The 19,975-nt window shown below is 42.5% G+C and overlaps 1 protein-coding gene across 3 annotated transcripts in view; it reads left to right on the top strand.

Annotated features, from left to right (window-relative positions):
* CCDC18 (coiled-coil domain containing 18) overlaps positions 1-19,975 on the top strand; it is a 110,103-nt gene that overhangs the window by 10,524 nt on the left and 79,604 nt on the right. For 2 of the 3 annotated variants that reach the window (XM_077452899.1, XM_077452900.1), the window contains 5 exons: positions 747-884; positions 9,447-9,600; positions 11,610-11,780; positions 12,785-12,894; positions 16,822-16,950. In XM_077452899.1, the coding sequence (XP_077309025.1) occupies positions 763-884; positions 9,447-9,600; positions 11,610-11,780; positions 12,785-12,894; positions 16,822-16,950 (686 nt within the window). In that variant the 5' untranslated portion in view covers positions 747-762. The remainder of the gene's footprint in view (positions 1-746; positions 885-9,446; positions 9,601-11,609; positions 11,781-12,784; positions 12,895-16,821; positions 16,951-19,975) is intronic. The other variant, XM_077452901.1, reaches the window with a different exon arrangement.

Raw genomic sequence — 19,975 nt, 5'->3', positions numbered from 1 at the left:
GACACATAATAGACTATTATGCGATGCATAGTAGCCCATTATGCTTTACCTTTGCAGGGAGACAAAGAGGAAGTATACCCATCAGGGTTTACTTCCTCTTTAAAGTTTGCTGCTCACAAGCGCAAACCATCCAACCGAAAGGAGCTGGAGCAGTTTTGCAAGGAGGAATGTGCAAAAATCCCAGTGGTAAGATGTGGTAAGTTCATAGAGACTGTGATAGACGCAAAAGGTGGCTCTACAAAGTTTTGACTTCAGGGGGGTGAATAGTTATGCACATTGAATGTTTCTGTTATTTTGTCCTATTTGTTGTCTGCTTCACAATAAATAAATAAACCTTCAAAGTTGTGGGCATGTTCTGTAAATTGAATAATGCAAATCCTCAAACAATCAATGTTAATTCCAGGTTGTGAGGCAACTAAACACGAAAAATGCCAAGGGGGTGAATACTTTTGCAAGGCACTGTATATAGAGTTTCATTAAAATAATTATGCAAATATAACCCTTCTCCAGTTCTAATAGATTATCCTTTGTTGTTGGATCAGAACTTTTAATTTGTGATGGAATACGTTTTAGGACAGGTTTCATCAGTTGACGTAGCTTGAAAAGACAATGAAAAAGTCTACAGGTTGGGGAATTCTTTCAGGTTTTATGTGGGTCACCTTGTTGTGTTTTTTTTTTTCTTTCCTTTTTCTCTTATGCTTATAAAAATCTGCTTTATAGTGTGCTGATATTAGATTGTTTTGTAGAGAGATACCCTCTGAAATGGAATCTACTAATACATCACAGTATGAAGGCCAAGGTTTAACTGAGGAAAGTGTCAAGGCAGTAAAAAGCCATCAAGTGCAGACAGAGAATTTATGGAACTTTGAAGGTCACCTCTCCAGGTACACTTTCTCTATTAAAGTTTTTCTATTGCAAAGTACAATTTTTGAAAAAAAAATTCTTGGTTAGAATGGAGAACGGTTAGAACCTCTGTCAGCTTTTTTTTTTTTTTTTTTTTTTTTTTAATACTAGCAGTGTCCTAATGATCTCACATCACTACCCATCCCGGTGACAGTGTGGGATCTTTGTTTTTAAATGTGACTCTAGGGGGTAAGGTTCTAGCAGTTCCCTACTTGTTCTGTGCCTTTTGTATAGTGATTGTAAATGGGAACGACTCTTTCATTCCTGATCAGCTGATGTGATTGCAGAGCTCTAATGAGAAAAGTTGCAGGACCTTTTTAGGAGTGATGAACCCTTCAGGAGCATCTCACCAAAAATAAAAAATTTTTTGGAGAGGATACCTAAAATCTGACTTGTATCTTAGTGCAGAAAATCAGTGAGCCAATCAGACAGAAGGAAATTAAATTTCTGGGGGATGGGCGTTCCATACACCAACTGTGTGCAGAACACCTGATCACGGGTGCAGTGCTTTCCTGGCTCCTGTGGGAAAGAATAATAAATGCACATTTTTTGTTTCTGCAAATGTGCATTTATTATTTTTTCCCAAAAGATGAAATTTAGCCTTTAAATTAAAATTATTAAAGCAGAACTCCAATTTTTAAAAATAAAAAAATCCCATGAAAAGAACCCGTGCAATCTTTCCCTTTTTAATCCAAATCTTAAAAATCCAGAGTTCAGGCTTAAAGGAGAAGTATAGCCAAAGCTATTTTGGCTGTACTTCTCCTGTAGGTCACAGGAGTGCAGTTTGTTTTGCACTGACCTGTTTTCAGCCGACAGTGGGCATCACAAAGACAGTTCAGGCTCTGAAAAGATTCCAACCATATGGTCAAGATCCACCCAGATGCCTGGACTGGCAATTGGCGCAGCCGCTCAGCAAGCCGCAGAGAGCCTGAGCCAGCCTCCTCCACCCCCCCCCCCCGTAGCCCAATGCTCCAGTGAGCACTGGAGGAGCAGAGCAGAGAGCCAGTGACTGAAAATCTCCAGCTCTCTGATCCCTGAAGGCTGAGAATAAGGTGATCAGCAATCTTCTTTTTTTTTTTTTTTCACTCAGTTCTCAGTCTTAGAAGCGGCAGGGTACAGATGCAGCATTGGACAATTGCAGCATCCATCTAGGTGAGTATAATTTTTTCCCCAATCGTCTTTCAGGACAGCCACCTTAGAGAGACACCGGCTCCTCCCCTCTGAGGAAACACCGCCTTCAATTTCATAATTTAAGCCTCCTCCTCCCTTCGTTCCTCAGTTATGGTGTTTCCTCCGGCGGGGAGACATCGCCAAGGAACCTTAGGCTAAATTCGGTTGGTGAAACTGAAGCCACCCGAGCGGAGCCCTGGCCCCGTTCGGCTATCCGACCGTTCATCGGTCGGTCCAGGACAGTCCTATCAGCGGGGAGCTGAAGTGTTCGTACTGTCCATATACCCTAAACTCCGCTTGGGGAAAGCGGGAAGTTTATGGGGTCGTCCGTTCGTTCACCCGCGGGGGTTTCAACGGAACAAACAGTCCAGTCGGCTGGGGAAGCTGAATACTCGACTGACCTTTACACGCACTCCAATCTTCGCTTGGGGAAAGCAGGAAGTCTTTGGAGAGGTTCATCCTTGCGTTTCGCCCAGTGGGGTGCTGAACGAAGGCGTCCAAGGCCCCCCTGTGTACGCAGCCGGCTGGGAGCTGGAAGCCGGACCGGTAGGCGGGCGACGTCAGTTCCGGTGGGGGCGGACCCCTTCGTTCGATCCGCGTCTTCCGGTTCCGGACGCGGCACGTGAAAGGGAACCTAGCGTTCGGCTGGTGCGGCCTCTCTTTTCACAGTTGCACAGGTAGCTGTTAGAGGCGCATTCGTACCACGCTTCCTCAACGGGAGAATGTCCGAGGCAGAGGCTTCAAAAACTCCTGGAGATAATAGCACCAGCCACTCGAAGGTAAGAGGAAACCTGGGGAGGTGTTCCCTTACTTGTATCCAGTAGCTCCACTGGTGTTCCTCCTTGGTGGTCGGGGGGAAGGGTAGTGTGTCTGGGATCCTGGTGATGGTTGATCCTAGGGGGGGCACTCCCGGTGGTCCTCTATGTAGCGCTGGTGTTGCTGTTTTTTAGGCTCATGCTGCCCCTTCCTGTATTTTGTGTCTTTCAGAAAGCCACGAGCAAGTCCCCCCATGGTTCTAAGAAGAAGTGCCCTTCGTGTAGAACGTCTATGGGAGACTCTTGGTCTAAAGCTATTTGCAAACAATGTATTGAGGATTTGCTTAAGGAACAGGCAGTAGAGCAGGGTGCAGATCTGGTAGCTTCTATGAAGGAACTCTCTGGTACCTTTCAGTCCTTCCAAAACTTTTTTTCCAGTTTTCAGTGGCCCCAGCCTCCGAGCACTCCTACACCAGCGCAGCAGAGTGTACCATCCAGCCCTGTGGATGTTCCTCCTGCAAGGGGAGAGAATTCAGAGGGTCCCAGGGAGGAAGCTGAGGAGGAAATTGACAGTGTCGTTTCAGACTCCCAGGGGGAGTCTGACGCAGAGATGCTGGATGGGGAATCCAGCAGAATCTCGCGGTATAAGCTTTCCCTGGAGGATGTGGATGAGCTCTTGGGAGCGATTCATACCACTTTAGGTATTCAAGAAGAAACTAAGACATTGTCACTCCATGATCGGATGTACAAGGGCATGGGGGAACAAAAGAAGCGGGTGTTCCCAGTGCATGACGTCTTGATCGATACCATCAAGAAGGAATGGCGGGATCCCGAAAGGAAACCTTTCTTTTCTGGGGCATTAAGACGTAGGTTTCCTTTTTCGGAGGAAGAGACTCTCGTCTGGAATAAATCTCCCAGACTAGACGCTGCTTTTTCCCAGGTGTCCAGACACACTGATCTATCTTTTGAGGATATGGGGGTACTGTCTAACCCTATGGATCGAAGGATGGATTACCTTCTTAAGAAGGCCTGGGATTCGTCACAGGGAAATCTTAAGCCAGCCATGGCATCCACGGTGGTGGCCCGTAACATGGAGTATTGGCTTACCCAGATTAGCGCACACATTGAAGCAGGGACAGCAAAGGAGACTATTCTATCCTCCTTTCCCATGCTTCTTAAAGGGATAGCCTACATAGCGGACGCTTCGGCGGAATCCGTGAGGATGTCGGCAAGGTCCTTGGCCCTGACCAACTCTGCCAGGAGAGCCTTATGGTTGAAGACCTGGCCTGGAGACAATGCATCCAAACTTAAACTTTGTGGAATCCCCTTTACAGGAGATCTACTGTTTGGACCAGGCCTTGAAGCGGTGCTAGATCGCACAGCAGACAAAAGAAAGGCCTTTCCTGTTAAAAGGAAAATTGGGGAACAAGCCAAAAGAAAGACTCGTCCCCAGAAAAGGGTTGTACCACCCCGTACGGTTCAGCAGAAGAAAAGTTGGGGACTCAAAAGCAAGGGACCCGGGGGAGCAATTTTTCGCCCTCCTGAACAGCCCAAAAAATCTCAGTGACAGGGTCACGGTGGGAGGAAGATTGGGGGCCTTCCTCCCACAGTGGGAAATGATTTCCTCCAATCAGTTTGTCTTGGGGATCGTCAGAGGAGGTTACCATTTGGAGTTTTCGGAACTCCCTCCTCTGAGGTTCCTTGTCACCGAGCTGCCAAAATGCGCAGAAAAATCATCTGCCCTTCTTTCCTCTCTTCAGGAGTTGGAAGAACAGGAGGTGGTAGTACGGGTTCCAGAAGGAGAGACAAGCAGAGGCTTCTACTCTCACGTCTTCGTGATTCGCAAGCCTTCGGGAAAGTTCAGGCTCATCCTGAACCTGAAGCCCCTGAATGTCTCAGTTACCTACAGAAGGTTTCGGATGGATTCGGTTTACTCAGTAAAAGCACTCCTACCTCCGAACTGCTTCATGGCATCAATAGATCTGAAAGATGCATACCTGCATATTCCAATCGCAGAGTCCCACCAGCGTTTTCTCAGACTGGCAGTGAGAACTCCAATGGAAGTACTACACCTTCAGTTCAGAGCGCTTCCTTTCGGACTATCCTCTTCCCCCCGAATCTTCACCAAAGTGATGGCAGAAGTTCTGGCATTTCTGCGTCTCAGGGGAATCTCGGTGATCGCATATCTCGACGATCTCCTTCTGTTTGCCCCTTCCCCAGCACAATTAATTCAGGATTTACAGGTCACAAGAAACCTGTTAGTAAGCCTGGGTTGGCTCCTGAACCTGGAGAAATCCAACTTAATCCCTTCCCAGAGGGTCACTTTCCTAGGGTACGAGTTGGACTCAACAGTACAAAGGGTCTTTCTTCCTTTGGAAAAAATTCAAAAGATAGACAGGGCTCTGTTGTGTCTTCAGGGCAACCACCAGATCTCCATAAGGAAGATCATGTCAGCGCTAGGGTTGCTGACATCCGCTCTTCCAGCGGTTCAGTGGGCAGGGTTACATTACCGCCCTCTACAATTATTTGTGCTGAAGGTTTGGGATCACAGCCAGGAATCTTTGGATTCTCTGGTTTCGATTCCAGATCAGGTAAAGAGGTCCCTCTGGTGGTGGAGGAAGGGAGCAAATTTGTCCCAAGGTCTAGAGTGGGTCATGCCAACCTCCAGGGTGGTCACGACCGATGCAAGCAGCTCAGGTTGGGGGGCACACCTAGACTCCCAATTAATACAGGGTATTTGGGAAAAGAGGGACTCGAGGAGATCCTCGAATTGGAGGGAGCTGAGGGCAGTAGATCTAGCTCTCAGAACCTTTCAGAAGGAGCTTCGGGGGAATCACGTAAGGGTAAGGTCGGACAACTCCTCGGTGGTAGCTTACATCAACAGACAGGGGGGCACCAGGAGCAAGTCCTTATGGGCCCTAGCGGAAGCCATCCTCAGATGGGCCGAAGCAAATATCCTGTCCCTTTCAGCAGTCCACTTGAAGGGAGAACAAAATCAGGTGGCAGATTTTCTCAGCAGGAGAACTCTGAGAGAAGGCAATTGGGTTCTCAAGCAGGAAATATTCGAAATGATCACCCGGAGATGGGGGATTCCTGCAATAGATCTCTTTGCCGCAAGGGAAAATGCGAAGGTAGCAACGTTCTTCTCCATAAACAGGGGGGACGGGGCATTGGCGGTGGACGCACTAGCACAGAGTTGGGGTTTCTCCAGGTGCTATGCTTTCCCCCCTCCAGTGCTCATTCCAGCAGTATTAAGGAAATTTCAAGTGGAGAACACTACCCTCATTCTAATTGCACCTCACTGGCCCAGGAGGCCGTGGTTCTCGATCTTGAAGGGCCTGTCTGTAGAACCCCCCTGGATTCTCCCAGTGCAGGAGGATCTCCTGTCTCAAGGTCCGGTGTTCTGCCCTCAGGTAGGACGATGGAACCTGGCAGCGTGGCTTCTGAGGAAGAATTGCTAAAAGCCAAGGGCTTCTCAGACCGGTTGGTAGCCACTCTTCTAAACTGTAGGAAAAAGGAAACCCAGTCCATTTACTTAAAGGTATGGAAACGGTTTAACAGCTGGTGTTCAGAGGGTTCCTTCAACGTGCATAGCCCTATAGCCGTTCTAGAGTTCCTACAGGCAGGGGCGGATAAGGGGTTAGCGCTTGGAACACTAAAAGCTCAGGTTTCCGCTTTGAGCGTGTTTTTAGAGAAACATCTAGCGTCAGATCCTTGGGTCGTAAGGTTCTTCAGGGCCCTAGGTAGGCAAAGACCAGCTTCAAGCTCCCCCTTCCCGGTTTGGGATCTTTCTTTAGTTTTACAGGTTCTCACAGGGGAACCTTTTGAGCCGTTAGAATCTTGCTCATTAAAGCTGATCACTCTCAAAACGGTGTTTTTGGTAGCGATCACTACAGCAAGAAGAGTAAGTGAACTCGAAGCCCTTTCTGTCAGGGCTCCCTTTTTTCAGGCTTTTCCGGATCGTCTGGTTTTGAAGATAGATCCGGCCTTTTTGCCGAAGGTAGCTTCTAGTTTCCACAGGATGCAGGAGATCGTGCTACCTACATTTTGTTCAAATCCAGTTAGAGAACAGGAACACATGTTTCACAGACTAGATGTTAGAAGATGTGTTCTTTATTATTTAGACTGCACAAGTCAGTTCAGAAAGACAGATTCACTTTTTGTTTTATTTTCAGGGGCCAGGAAGGGTTCCAAAGCCTCTAGACGTACCATAGCTAGATGGTTAAGGTTAGCCATTGGGCAGGCATACGTGGCAGGGGGATTAGATCCTCCAGCGGGCATTAGAGCACACTCAACCAGGGCCGTGGCAACTTCTCAGGCAGAGTGGGCTGGTGCGTCTCCGGAACAGATCTGTAGAGCTGCAACGTGGTCCAGTTTTGCTACGTTTGTGAGACACTATAGACTGGATCTTCTGTCAGCCAAAGACCAAGCCTTTGGTCGAAAGGTGCTACAGGCAGTAGTCCCACCCTAAGGTAATATACTCGCTTATCCTCTCTAAGGTGGCTGTCCTGAAAGACGATTGGGGAAAAATGGAATTACGTACCGGTAATGTCCTTTTCCAGGAGTCTTTCAGGACAGCACCGGTTCCCACCCAAATTGTTGCAGATCATCGGGAACTCATTGCATGAGATCGTCAGGTAAGACTTAAAAAGTTTATTTGTTTGACGTGTTCTTGTGTCTCCCCAGTTTGGCCGGAGGTACTCTGGAAGAACTGAGGAACGAAGGGAGGAGGAGGCTTAAATTATGAAATTGAAGGCGGTGTTTCCTCAGAGGGGAGGAGCCGGTGTCTCTCTAAGGTGGCTGTCCTGAAAGACTCCTGGAAAAGGACATTACCGGTACGTAATTCCATTTTTTTTTCTATTTTAAAGGAGAAGTATGGGCAAAGTTTTTTTTTTTTAGCTATACTTCATTCTGCTCTTCTGTGACCCCTTTTCAGCTGATAGCGGTCTGAAGCCTGTTGTCGGCTGACATCACTCAGCCAGTCCAGGCTGCGGAAAGATCCAGACTTTACAGTGGGAATCCACCCAGATTCCTGGGCTGGCAGCTGGCTCAGCCTTTCAGTTGTGCCACTGGGAAACTTGGAGCCCTTTCACACGGGTGCTTTGCAGGCGCTACAGCGCTAAAAATAGCACCTGCAAAGCGCCCTGAAACTGCCACTACTGTGTCTCCAGTGTGAAAGCCCCAAGGGCATTCATACTGGAGCGGTGCACTGACAGCATGGTAATAAAAGTACTGCTAGCAGCATCTGTGGAGCGGTGAAGGAGCCGTTTGTATACCACTCCTCCCCATTGAAATCAATGGGGCAGCGCAGCTATGCCAGCGGCAAAGCTCTGTTGCAGCAGCGCTTTGCGGGTGGTTTTAACCCAACTAGCGTTGGTTAAAATACCCCTGCAAATATGACGGTAAAGCGCCACTAAAAATAGCGGCCCTTTACCACCAACACTGCCCCAGTGTGAAAGGGGTCTAAGCCAGCCACTCCTTCCCCTCCCCAGCGCTCCAGTGAGTGTTGGAGGGGCAGAGCAGAGAGCTGGTGACTGCCAGTCTCGGCTCTGAGTGGAGGGGAGAACTGAGCAATCAGCGGTGTTCGATCGCTCAGTTTTCAGTGTAAAGGTTGCGGGGTACAGATAGAGTATCTGATAGATGCTGCATCCACCTAGGTGAGTATAATGTTTTTTTTTTTTTTTTGTTAACCCCATACTTCTAAGTATGTTCAGATTGTTGATAGTGCTATTATAACAGCTCTTAACCCCCATTCACATTAGTGTGTTTTCTCATGCTCTACTGCTGATGAGCTGCACTGTACTGCATGACAGTGGAAATCGCATTATTCTCTATGGTGCCAGTTCACATCAATGCAGCTGCGCTGCAACACTTTTTTTGAAAAGGTGCTGAAACTACTTTTATGCATTTGCAGTGTGATTTTAGCCTCATTTACTTTAATGGAAACCCACCAAAACCCCATGTGAAATGTTTGCAGATGTGGTTTTAGTGCATTTTTGGCAGATATTCGTGTATAAAATGCAGTGTCTTACAAAAAAATACATTTTTTTTAAAAAAAAAGCATGTAAAAGAGCACCAAAAATGTGCAAAGACACACTGAAAAACGCATTGTGCTGCAGCTGCACTTGTGTGAACCAAGGCTTATCGGCATATTGTTTTTGTGCTGGTGAGCAGAAGGCCGATATCAAGATAGAGCCACACATTTATGCTAGTTATATGTAAGATGCATTTTAAGTTTTTTTTATTTTTAAGTAACTGTATTAAATTCTGTTTTTATATCTGCTTAGAGTTCAGCTTTATTTCAAGCTAAATAATGTGCACTACACTGTCCTTTTTGCTTATTTTTACATTTTAGACTCTAATGTTATAAGAGATTTTTGGGATTACTTAGATGTGAAATTTTTCGTTCCTCCCCAGAGAGACGACACTGTTGTGTTATACCTGAAATGTATAGCAGCTGTCGTAATTGTGAAAAAGGAAAGACTTTTACGTGAAGTTAATAATTTCTCCTAGTATTTTTCCAGTTTTCTAGGTAGTGTATTATATGCGCTTTAGCGTTTTCTATTTAATTTCCTTTCTTCATTTTGTTATACCATCTGTTAATTATGTCTGCGACAGCAGAAGCGAGCACTCCCTGCGTAGAGCTCCCTTGGGCCTGACTCTAGAAGATCTCCAACAGCCCAGTCATTGCCAGCCGAGGGACTTTGTTTCCAAGCAAAAGAACATGATGGCTTTAAGTGAAAGAGATTCTCTAAGAAGTGCTCAAAATAAGGTGTGTAACTCTCTGTTTATAGATGATCAGTACAAATTGAAATGCAATATATTTTCCTTTATTCCCATTTCCACAGTTAAAGTGTTTTAGTAACCCTAAAAAATAAAAATAAAAAAAATTATGCTACTGCCTCTTTAAAGCAATTTAATACGTCTGTGAATGTTGCCATTTTATTGAGCCCTGCCTGTATTGTGCAATACCTGGTTGATCCTGCCTGTGCCCCTCCTCCTGAAAATAAGCTGACCATGCTAGCATGGCTGCCTATCCATACTTGCATGGTCAATTTTACGTCCTGTGTCATGCCGCTGTTAATACAGGCATGCTGTGCTAGAGCACAGCATGCCTGTATCTTCTGTATCGGTAGAAATCAACGCCCCCTCCAGCTGCTACTCCCTTCTTCTCAATCGGCAGTCAGCTGGGGAAAGTGCAGTGACGTTGCTGCTGGGTCTGACTGCATTTTATTGCTATAGAAAAGCAGGCGTTCGGTGGCAACATCATTTCCCGCAGTGACGTTACGCCCCGATCTCTTGGCATTCCTACCAGCAGGTCCGTGGATCGCTCCGTAAGCTAGACTGCTCACGTGACCTGCACTTTAGTAAAGAATAACGCTAAAGCATTGGAGCTCTGGGGGGAAAATATGCATTTAGGATATTGTAGCATTTATCGTTGGAACTTTGTGTCTGTTACTAGTCGACGTAACAACCACTTTAAATCTGAAGTTTTATTGAAATAAAAAAAAAAACAGAACCAGTGATGGTACCTGCCTTGAATGAAGTGTGCTCCATGTGCTGGTGGCTGCTGTGTTAGTTTGAAATCCTCACTCATCTGCTTCAAATACCACTGAAGCAGTGATCCTCTTGTACTGCTTGAGTTAATATGAGCATCTACGACAAGAACTTGTCAAGTGCTGGCAATGCCCACCCTTTCTGCCCCTGTGCTACAATCATTGAAGCTGTGCTATCAGTTTCTACAATGAAAAGCACTCTATGAATGGAGGACGGGGGTGTTGAATGAAAGGGCCACCTCCTTCAATCATTAAATGCTTTTTACTGTTGGAACCAATAGTATGGCTTCTATGAATGGGACACATGAGTGGAAAGTGTGGGTGTAGTCAGCACTTCATGATGAGTGCATGGCACAGGTGTGGCTGCTCATTTTGACCTCCGCAGCACTGGAAGATCACCACTGTAGGGTATTCTAGGGCAGTGGACTGAGGATTTCAACTGAACCCAGCAGCTACCAGAATTTTAACACACTTCATTCATGGTAAGGAAGCGTCCCCAATGCTATGTTTTTTTTTAATCCACTAACCTTCAGCTTTAAGGCCAATGCTAGTGGTGTCTGCTGTGCTACTGTTGCAGTCATGCATATTGCACTATTTACAGTCAGTGACGCAATGCGTTCAGATGCATCCTTGTGTGTAATGGCAAGCTTGATTAAGCACTGAAAATGTTAGATATCACTTGTACCCACATATTGGAGTTTCTATGATTGTTACAAGAGTGTTCTCTGTGCCACATGGCACAGGTTAATTTCAAAGTCAAATTTCAATTTAGTTTCAGTCTTTTGACTAAAATGGCGTTTTAGTTTTAGTTTTAGTCGTATATTAGTCGACCTATATATTTTAGTCAACTAAATTAACACTGACTGCATGTGAAGAGCACAGGCCCTTACTGATCAGTTTGTTTTGTTTTTTGTTTGTTTTTAGCATGTACACACATAAATTGCACCTCCCCCTTGAATAGTAGATTATATGGTTTGAATATTTGGCATTCTGGAAGCTAGAAGAAATTTTGTATGTAAATGAGCACACTATACAAATTGCAGTTGTGTTTTTTTTGTACAGGGACTTTCTGCCGGGAAGATCTATCATTCTTATATCAGTATAGTATGCAAGGACTGTAGAAGGTGTATTAAAAAGTTGAACGGTGCAATAATATTTCCACATATAGTAAACGTATTCGGTTATAAAAGACCAGTCTGATCTTTATGCTTCATCATTGTTACAGGCCTTTCCATTGCGGGTGGGATCACTGAGGGACTCTGAACAGGAGAACAGGAATTTGAGAGATAAAGTGGATTCTCTTCAAGAGCAAAATGCTTCTTTAGCTTCGCAAAACCACTCTTTGGTGAACAAGATTAAATCCATGCAGCTGGAACTCACTAAATCCAAATCGAAGGTTACTTGCTTTTATGTGTAATCGTTGTTGCCTGTTTTTTTAAGTGGGCTCATGGATATTTTCAGAAGAATAATTTATAACTTTGGGTGCCAAATGTATCTTATTTTTTAACTATGCTCTGTAGACATAATTTTTTCATTCATGTGCACTGAGTACATGGTTTCCAGTAGAACCATGTTTGCAAAAAATTCCTCAGTGCTCAGCCATGCATTAGCAGCTTTGTATTCTGTGAATGAATACAAACCTTCCTCTAATTGGCCAAGTCGGCGAGCATGACGTCATCAGCCCGCCCCTGCTCATTCACAGAATACAAAGCTGACTATGAATGACTGAGCACCATCTCTGCATTGTTCCAGCTGTGAAACGGAAAGTCCCATGCAAGCCATGGGAGTTGATCAGGTGACCAAGGGAGGAGGAGTAGATAGAGAAGAGAAGGGGTCTGCGGAGTGAGCCTTGGGGTTGGAGATTGAAAAAGGAAGTGGACAGGAGGAAATAAAGTTGTTGGCGTCACGGAAGGAATGCTTCAATACGTAGGAGAAGAACCAGAAAAGTGCAGACTCTGCACTGGAGGCCAGGGAAGTGGATGTTTTTGAGGGGTTGCAGGTGGTCAACCATATCAAAAGCAGCAGAGATCTAGTAGTATGGGTTTGGATTAATTGCCATTGGTTTTATCAATAAGTAGTGAGTTTTAATAATTCAGTTTCTATGGAGTACTCGGAGAAAGCCAGACTGTAAGGGGTCAGTGAGGTTGTTGTCAGTGAGGTAAGAGCTCAGATGGTTGTAGACTAGTCATTCTAGAAGTGTAGAGGTAAATGGGAGCAAGGAGATGGGTCTTGGGTTGTTTAGGATTGTGGGGTCCAGTGAGGGCTTTTTTAAGTATGGGGGAGACCAGTGCATATAAGAAATATATCAGCATAGCAGATGTTGGCAAGAATTTATTGTATTGCTTTGTTTGTACATCTATTTTTATTTTCAAGGTTAGACAAGTTAGTTATATTTTTCAGGTTCGCCATTATGAATCTGCTCTTGGAATGCCTACATCCAGAATACCTGAGCTAGAGAAACATATTATTGGTTTAGAAGCAGAATCGGAAGCACGGGAAAAGGCTCTCAGGTAAAAGTACTGTGTTGTTTTTTGTTTTATATTATCTGTATAAAAATTGTTCATGTATAACCTATCTTAAAGAGAAACTTCACCCAGTATTTTAAAAATGTAAAAGACAGCAGCTACAAATATTGTATCTGGTAACTTTAAAACAACAGGTACTTACCAGCCCTTAGAGTCCAGCACTCTTTTTCCAGCAGCTCTGACTTCTCACAACTGCTGGATCCCCAGAAATGCCATCCTGGATTTGGGAGTCCTGCAGCCTTCTGGGACATGTGTGACCCGCATAGCGTTGTCCTCGCCTAGATGAGGATTGAGAAAGTGGGAGCAGGTACTGAACAATAAAAGGTACTTGCCCCACAAAAAAAAGCATGCAACTCCATTACAGCTGGGGGGAGAGAGAAACTGAGTGGTAATTCACTTTTTAGTGAAGTTTCTCTTTAAGCCAAGCTGCTTTCGCTTGTGGCCTAAGCAACCAGTGTGGGCTGTTTCATAACTTCGTGGAGATGAGTTCCATCTTGGTAGCAAAGTATTTCATTATCCACATTTTGTAATGTTACACAAATGGCACTGCCATCATAATGGCTTTTCTTGATGAGCCTTGGTGGGGTGTTGATAGTCAAATGCAGCTCACTTTTAGGAGCATTCTTCTTGAATTTGAGATCAGTTTAAAAAGCTTCTGAGATTGACGGGTGCACTTGCAGTTGACCTCCTTCTTACCTGCATTTGGTGACCTCCTAAACTGCGTCAGCCTGTTTTCAAGCTGCTTTTGAGCTCCCATTAAATTGTATGAGGAGAGAAGCAATTCTGAAGGAAACAAAAGCCAGCCAACACAGACCAAGGTCCAACCACCGTAGTATTATTCTGTGAATTTGTCATAAATATGGTCACTTGCATCGGCTCAACCTTCAGATCTATGCACTATTCAGACATCTCAAGTTCTGGTCTTATCCCGGGGGAGGGGGGGACAATAAAGCTGGCCATAGATGGATCGAAATTCAGATGGTTCAGCAGGGTCCGGCTGAATTTTGCTCCATCTGTCGGCAGGCTGGTTGTACAGAAGTAAATCTCTTGATACAACCAGCTTGTTGAAAATTTTTCGCCATCTCTCTCCTGTGATGGGGAACAGTAACAGCGGGGCCTCTCTTAGCAACATCCTGGGAATTTTCCAGTCAGGCTTCATGAAGTACATAAATGGCCTTCACCTATAGCAAGGGCATTATTCCATTTTGATCAAAGCTAAACAGCTTGTTTTTATCTACAGGCATCACTTATCTGCATAGGCAGTTTTTTTTTTTTTTTTTTCTGTAAAGTTGAACTATGCCTTTAATAACAAATCTGACCCTTTATTCTTTTCAATTGCATTTTTTAAATAGAATGCATGTCTTGTTTTGCCCCCAAAGAAGATGGTAAACTTTTGTCCTTGGATCCTTTATATAGCATTTTTGTTTATGATTGTGTAAAATAGAAGGATATGTCTTGAGTTCAAGGCTGTAACGTTACATTGGGGTTATTGGCTAGCCACTCTGCTGTAAGTAAGTTAGGGGGTGCAAATTACCTGCCTTGCAACTGGCTCCTAATGTTTTTAGATGGCTCCTAGATTCAAAGCATATTTGTCAAGCCCTGAAGTATATACTTTCTGGTTTTGTGCATTAGGTCAGCCCCTGAATAAAAAGGTCTTTTCCTATTCTGTTTTTGGTACACTAGAATCCAGTGTTAAATTTTGGTAGCAAATTTAAATTTCGTTTTAGTCGTAGTCTTTTAAATAAAATGCCTCTTTTAGTTTTAGTCGTGTTTTAGTCAACTAAAATCTCATACATTTTATTCAACTAAAATCAAATGCATTTAGTTAAATTGTAATTCATTATTTAAATATTTCTCTAGAATTTTCAAATTCGTATATGTACTACTAGAGTAAAAATCTAATAACATATTATTATTTATGGTATTAAGGTTTGAACATGCACCACAGCCACAGATTTAGTTGTTTTATATTGCGTTAAATATTGCTTTTTGACAAACAGAAGTGTAACTTTAAAATACAAAAAAAACAAAAAGCTGTAAACTCTATTGGCTGTTATGTCATTGGACATATTACCTGAATATATTACCAACATTAAATATTAAGAAAAGCCTTTTTCTTAATTTTTTCTCTTTCAGCACCTTAGTAGATGCCCATTAATTATCCTTATGTGGTAGTGAAATATATTTTTAAACTTTAATGTGCTATTATTACAGGCTCTGGATGGAATTGTGTTGCCGATTTCGAAATGGTCAGCAGAGTAGTGTTATATTTGATGTCAATTTTCGATTTAGTTATAGTCTTTTGACTAAAGTGCCATTTTAGTTTTAGTTGTATTTTGGTCATCTGAATAGTTTTAATAGTATTTTTTTTTAGTCGACTAAAATAGTATTAATTTAGTTGATGAAATTCACAGTGCTAGAATACTAGTCTTTGGTTATAGTTAAAATCCTGATTATGACCCTGTCTTTAACTGTTTGTGCACCCTTGGACCTGACCTTTTGCCTGTGTTGCCACCTTGCTTGATTGTTGCCTGCCCTGACCACAGCTTATGGATTACATTGTTACATGCTGACTTCATACTTTGAGTAAAAATTTATTATAATTAAAAATGGTTTAGTTGGGAGTATTCAAAAGTCACCATGTGGAGAGCTTGTAATATTCTTACCATGAATAAAATGCTATTAATTACAGTAAATATAAGATGTTTGTCATTCTAAGACTACTCCAATGATCACAATGTTTTTAGATGGAAACAATTTATTATAGTTATTTATATCTAGACCTGAGTAGACTTATGATTGATATCTTGTGTCATTGATCAAGGCAAAAATAATGAAGAACTATGAATATAACAAAGCATTAAAAATCTCAGATAATGCCATTGCATCAATTGTTAAAGTTTAACACATTAAAACAATATTGATTATTGTGTGAGTGGGAAAGTGTTATTATAAGCCTTATTGTTTGTCAATAAATGGAAGGAAATATTAATGTAAATTTTTTAATATTTTTAATATTGTTGATATAGCATGTGCTGATATGAGATTGTGGATCAATAGAAGATTAGAAGATTAATGGGATCAAATTATGGGTCTGCAAAATGTATTGCCCATCAAAATGCAGTGAAGTAGTAGAATATAGTAGCTATTAGAGTAATGAAAGGTGATTTCCATTATGTAAAGGGGTGATATTGTAAATAAATATGTGTGTATCTTGTGTAGTATTAAAGGGGACCTGAAGGCAAAGGACTGGTTACGGGTATTCCCTGTGGTCTCCATACATCTGATCTTTCCCCATTACTAACTTTCCACTATGTGCCCCTATGTAGATGTGGCCATCTGGTAGAACCATGGTTTTGCTGATGACTGGTGATCTAATGGCAGGTGGGTTGATTTTCAAGAAGCAGAGATAGAAGTGGAGGAAGCACAGATCCCCTGAAATAAAGCAGAAGCCTGTAGATCCTTATGCTGTAGGTCCTCAGGTACAGCTTCCTCTGCAACAAGAACAATGAGCAGCACAGTTTTTCATTTGCTGTTTTTCTCAAGGAATTGAAGACCAATCGCTCATGCACAATAAAGATTTCTAGATGTTTTCTATAAGATAGCATATCTTCACTTTTTGAGTTCCTGTGCACTTTAGTACAATTTTTACTGGAGAAATGTAAAAAACAAAAAAACAAAACAAAAAAAAGGGGTTTAATGGATCAGGTTTGGGTCATGTAACTATGTCAGGAGTAAAAGTACAGAGGTTGAGTATTAAACGGGTATTGTAAAGGATTCAAGTAGAAGAAAAAATAGTGTAGTTTTATAAAATCTGAAAATATGTGCATAATGTACACATTCAAAAATAATGTAAAATATACTTAATGTAACGTGTAATAAAGTAATTGTTATGGTTACACTTTTTCTTAGGATTGCAGAAGAAAAACTAGTGGAAAACCACAGCAAAATGGCTGAAAAAGAACAAGTTCTGCAGAAATTCAGAGAAGAATTAAAGAGTATGAAAAAGGAGTTATACGAGTGTAGCATTCAATGTAAAAGGTAATAAATACATCAATAGAATTCTTGCTAGGAAAAACAGGTAATCATTTTGTTTTTTTTTAAATTGTGCTGAATTTCAAATAAATGTGCATTCATTTGAGCAGTTTTCATTTCAAATTTGTAAGTTATTAAAGAGACTCTCTCACTTACCAAAAATGTTGGTTAAAATGACATAAAAAGCAAATATTTTAAATATAAAACGTGTAGATGGTCCCACACTTATGGCTGTAGGTAATGTTAGTAATGAACTGGTGCCCCTAATGGTACAACCACCTGAGTGGAATGTAAAGTGCAAGTGAAAAATCAAAAGGTAGGTATGGCGCTGTTCTTGGGTGCAATGTCTGCATGCATTGAGGATATCAGTGCAGCAGTCTGTGTGACCCTACGTTAAATTATATTCTGAAGTGTAAAATTAACTCTCAAATCAATTGATTATACATAAATATAAGTGTGCGCAAAGTGATTCACTAGTGTATTTTGGTGCTGGTATTACACGTATTTAAAATGATGCTGTGCTTATATATATATATTTCATCCGAAAAATAAATTAATAATCCATGATCATATACTGTCCATTAATACAAATCCAAATGGTAAAGTATAAAGTGACAAGTGCTCTTTAACCACTTGCAGACCGGACCATTTTGCTGGTCAAAGACCAGACCACTTTTTGCGATTCGGCACTGCGACGCTTTAACTGACAATTGCGCGGTCGTGCGACGTGGCTCCCAAACAAAATTGACGTCCTTTTTTTCCCACAAATAGAGCTTTCTTTTGGTGGTATTTGATCACCCCTGCGGTTTTTATTTTTTGCGCTATAAACAAAAATAGAGCGACAATTTTGAAAAAAACGCATTATTTTTTACTTTTTGTTATAATAAATATCCCCCAAAAATATATAAAAAAATTTTTTTTCCCTCAGTTTAGGCCGATACGTATTCTTCTACATATTTTTGGTAAAAAAAATCGCAATAAGCGATTATTGATTGGTTTGCGCAAAAGTTATAGCGTTTACAAAATAGGGATAGTTTTATAGCATTTTTATTAATCATTTTTTATTATTTATTTTTTTACTAGTAATGGCGGCGATCAGCGATTTTTATTGTGACTGCGACATTGTGGGGGACCCATCGGACATTTTTGACACATTTTTGGGACCATTGTCATTTATACAGTAATCACTGCTATATAAATGCAGTGATTCCTGTGTAAATGACACTGGCAGTGAAAGGGTTAACCAGTGGGTGGCAGTGTAGGGGTTAAGTGTTCCTAGGGGTGTGTTACTAACTGTGGGGGGGTTGGGCTTTCATTTAGTGAACACTGATCTCTGCTCCAATCACATGGAGCAGAGATCAGCGTCACTAGTTGCTAGGCAGAATGGAGAAATGTTGTTTACACAGCATTTCCTCCATTCTGCCGCTCCGTGAGACGATCGCGGGGATGCCCGCGGCGATCGAGTCCGCGGGTCCCGCGACCGGACTCACGGGGGCCCCGACCAGCGCGCTCCCGATGGCAGGGCGGCATTGAATATTGGACATACCTGTACGCCAATATGCCTGCCCGTGCCATTCTGTCGACGTACATCGTCGTGCGCTGGTCGGGAAGTGGTTAAATCCGTGCCTTCATCAGACCTTTTAGTCTCATCAGACCAGGGCACCTTCCTCCACACATTTTGGGAGTCTCCCACATGCCTTTTCGCAAACTCAAAACGCTCTGGAAATAATGGCATTCTTCTGGCCACTCTGCCATAAAGCCCAACTCTATGGAGTGTACAGCTTATTGTTGTCCTATGTACAGATACTCAAGTCTCTGCTGTGGAACTCTGCAGCTCCTCCAGGGTTACCTTAGGTCTCTGTGCTGCCTCTCTGATTAATGACCTCCTTGCCCGGTCCGTGAGTTTTGGTGTGCGGCCGTCTCTTAGCAGGTTTGCTGTTTTGCCACGTTCTTTCCATTTGGTTATGATAGATTTGATAGTGCTCCTAGGGATCATCGAAGATCTGGATATTTTTTGTTTTTTTGTTTTACAACCTAACCCCGACTTGTACTTCTCAACAACATTGTCCCTTACTTGTTTGGAGAGTTCCTTGGTCTTCATGCTAGTGTATGGTTAGTGGTGCCTCTTGCTTAGGTGTTGCAGCCTCTGGGGCCTTTCAAATAGGTGTGTATATGTAGTGGTACTTAGATTGCACACAGGTGGATAACAGTGGGTTTAGTAACACTTTAACCTCTGCCTATGCTGCACTGTGTTCTGCCTTACTGGACTACACAACATCTCCTACATGTTTTAAGGAGAGGGTTCTGTAGTCCAGAAGGGAAAAGTGGGTATGGTTGACGACCCTTTTGGATTTTCAGTGCATCAGTGGCACTGTGTTGTCAGCCTAGGTGGGAATTTAGGGGCATTTCTGATGCATTCTTGAAAGCTATAAAACATATGGAGATGTGCATGTATTGCAGAGATGTACTCTGCAATTTATACGTTTTTGTTTTTTTTGCCCAGACATACACTTTAAAGCTAAAGGGCAAACTGACAGTAAATAAAGAGCACACCAGTTCTTGCATTCGTGCCCACAGATGTAAAACACAAATGTTCGTTAAGCTATTCTCGGATCACTGAATGAAAAATGCACCAGAATTTCGGACTTCTCACTGCTCTGTGTTATGAAGTTTCTTTTTGTATTTGGTTACATTCTCCTGATATTCTTTAAATAATATAAAATGAGAAAATTTAAAGTGTAAGAAAAAAACAATACAAAAAAAAACAATAGGACAATTCAAATCTCAATCCCAGATGTCTATTTTACTTTAATATTATTAACTGCTTTAGCCCCAGAAGATTTTACCCCCTTCCTGACCAGAGCACTTTTTGTGATTCGGCACTGCGTCACTTTAACTGACAATTGTGTGGCCATGTGACATTACACCAAAACAAAATTGACAAGCTTTTTTACCCACAAATAGAGCTTTCCTATTTGATATTATTATATTATATATTATTATTTTATAGACGCTGTAACTTTTGCGCAAA

Source organism: Lithobates pipiens, unplaced genomic scaffold (assembly GCF_037356315.1).
Source record: "Lithobates pipiens isolate NorthernLeopardFrog02 unplaced genomic scaffold, aLitPip1_a1.2 Scaffold_23, whole genome shotgun sequence".
NCBI lineage: Eukaryota > Metazoa > Chordata > Amphibia > Anura > Ranidae > Lithobates > Lithobates pipiens.
Note: the sequence above shows the minus strand (reverse complement) of the source record. Positions and strands in the feature narration are given on the sequence as shown.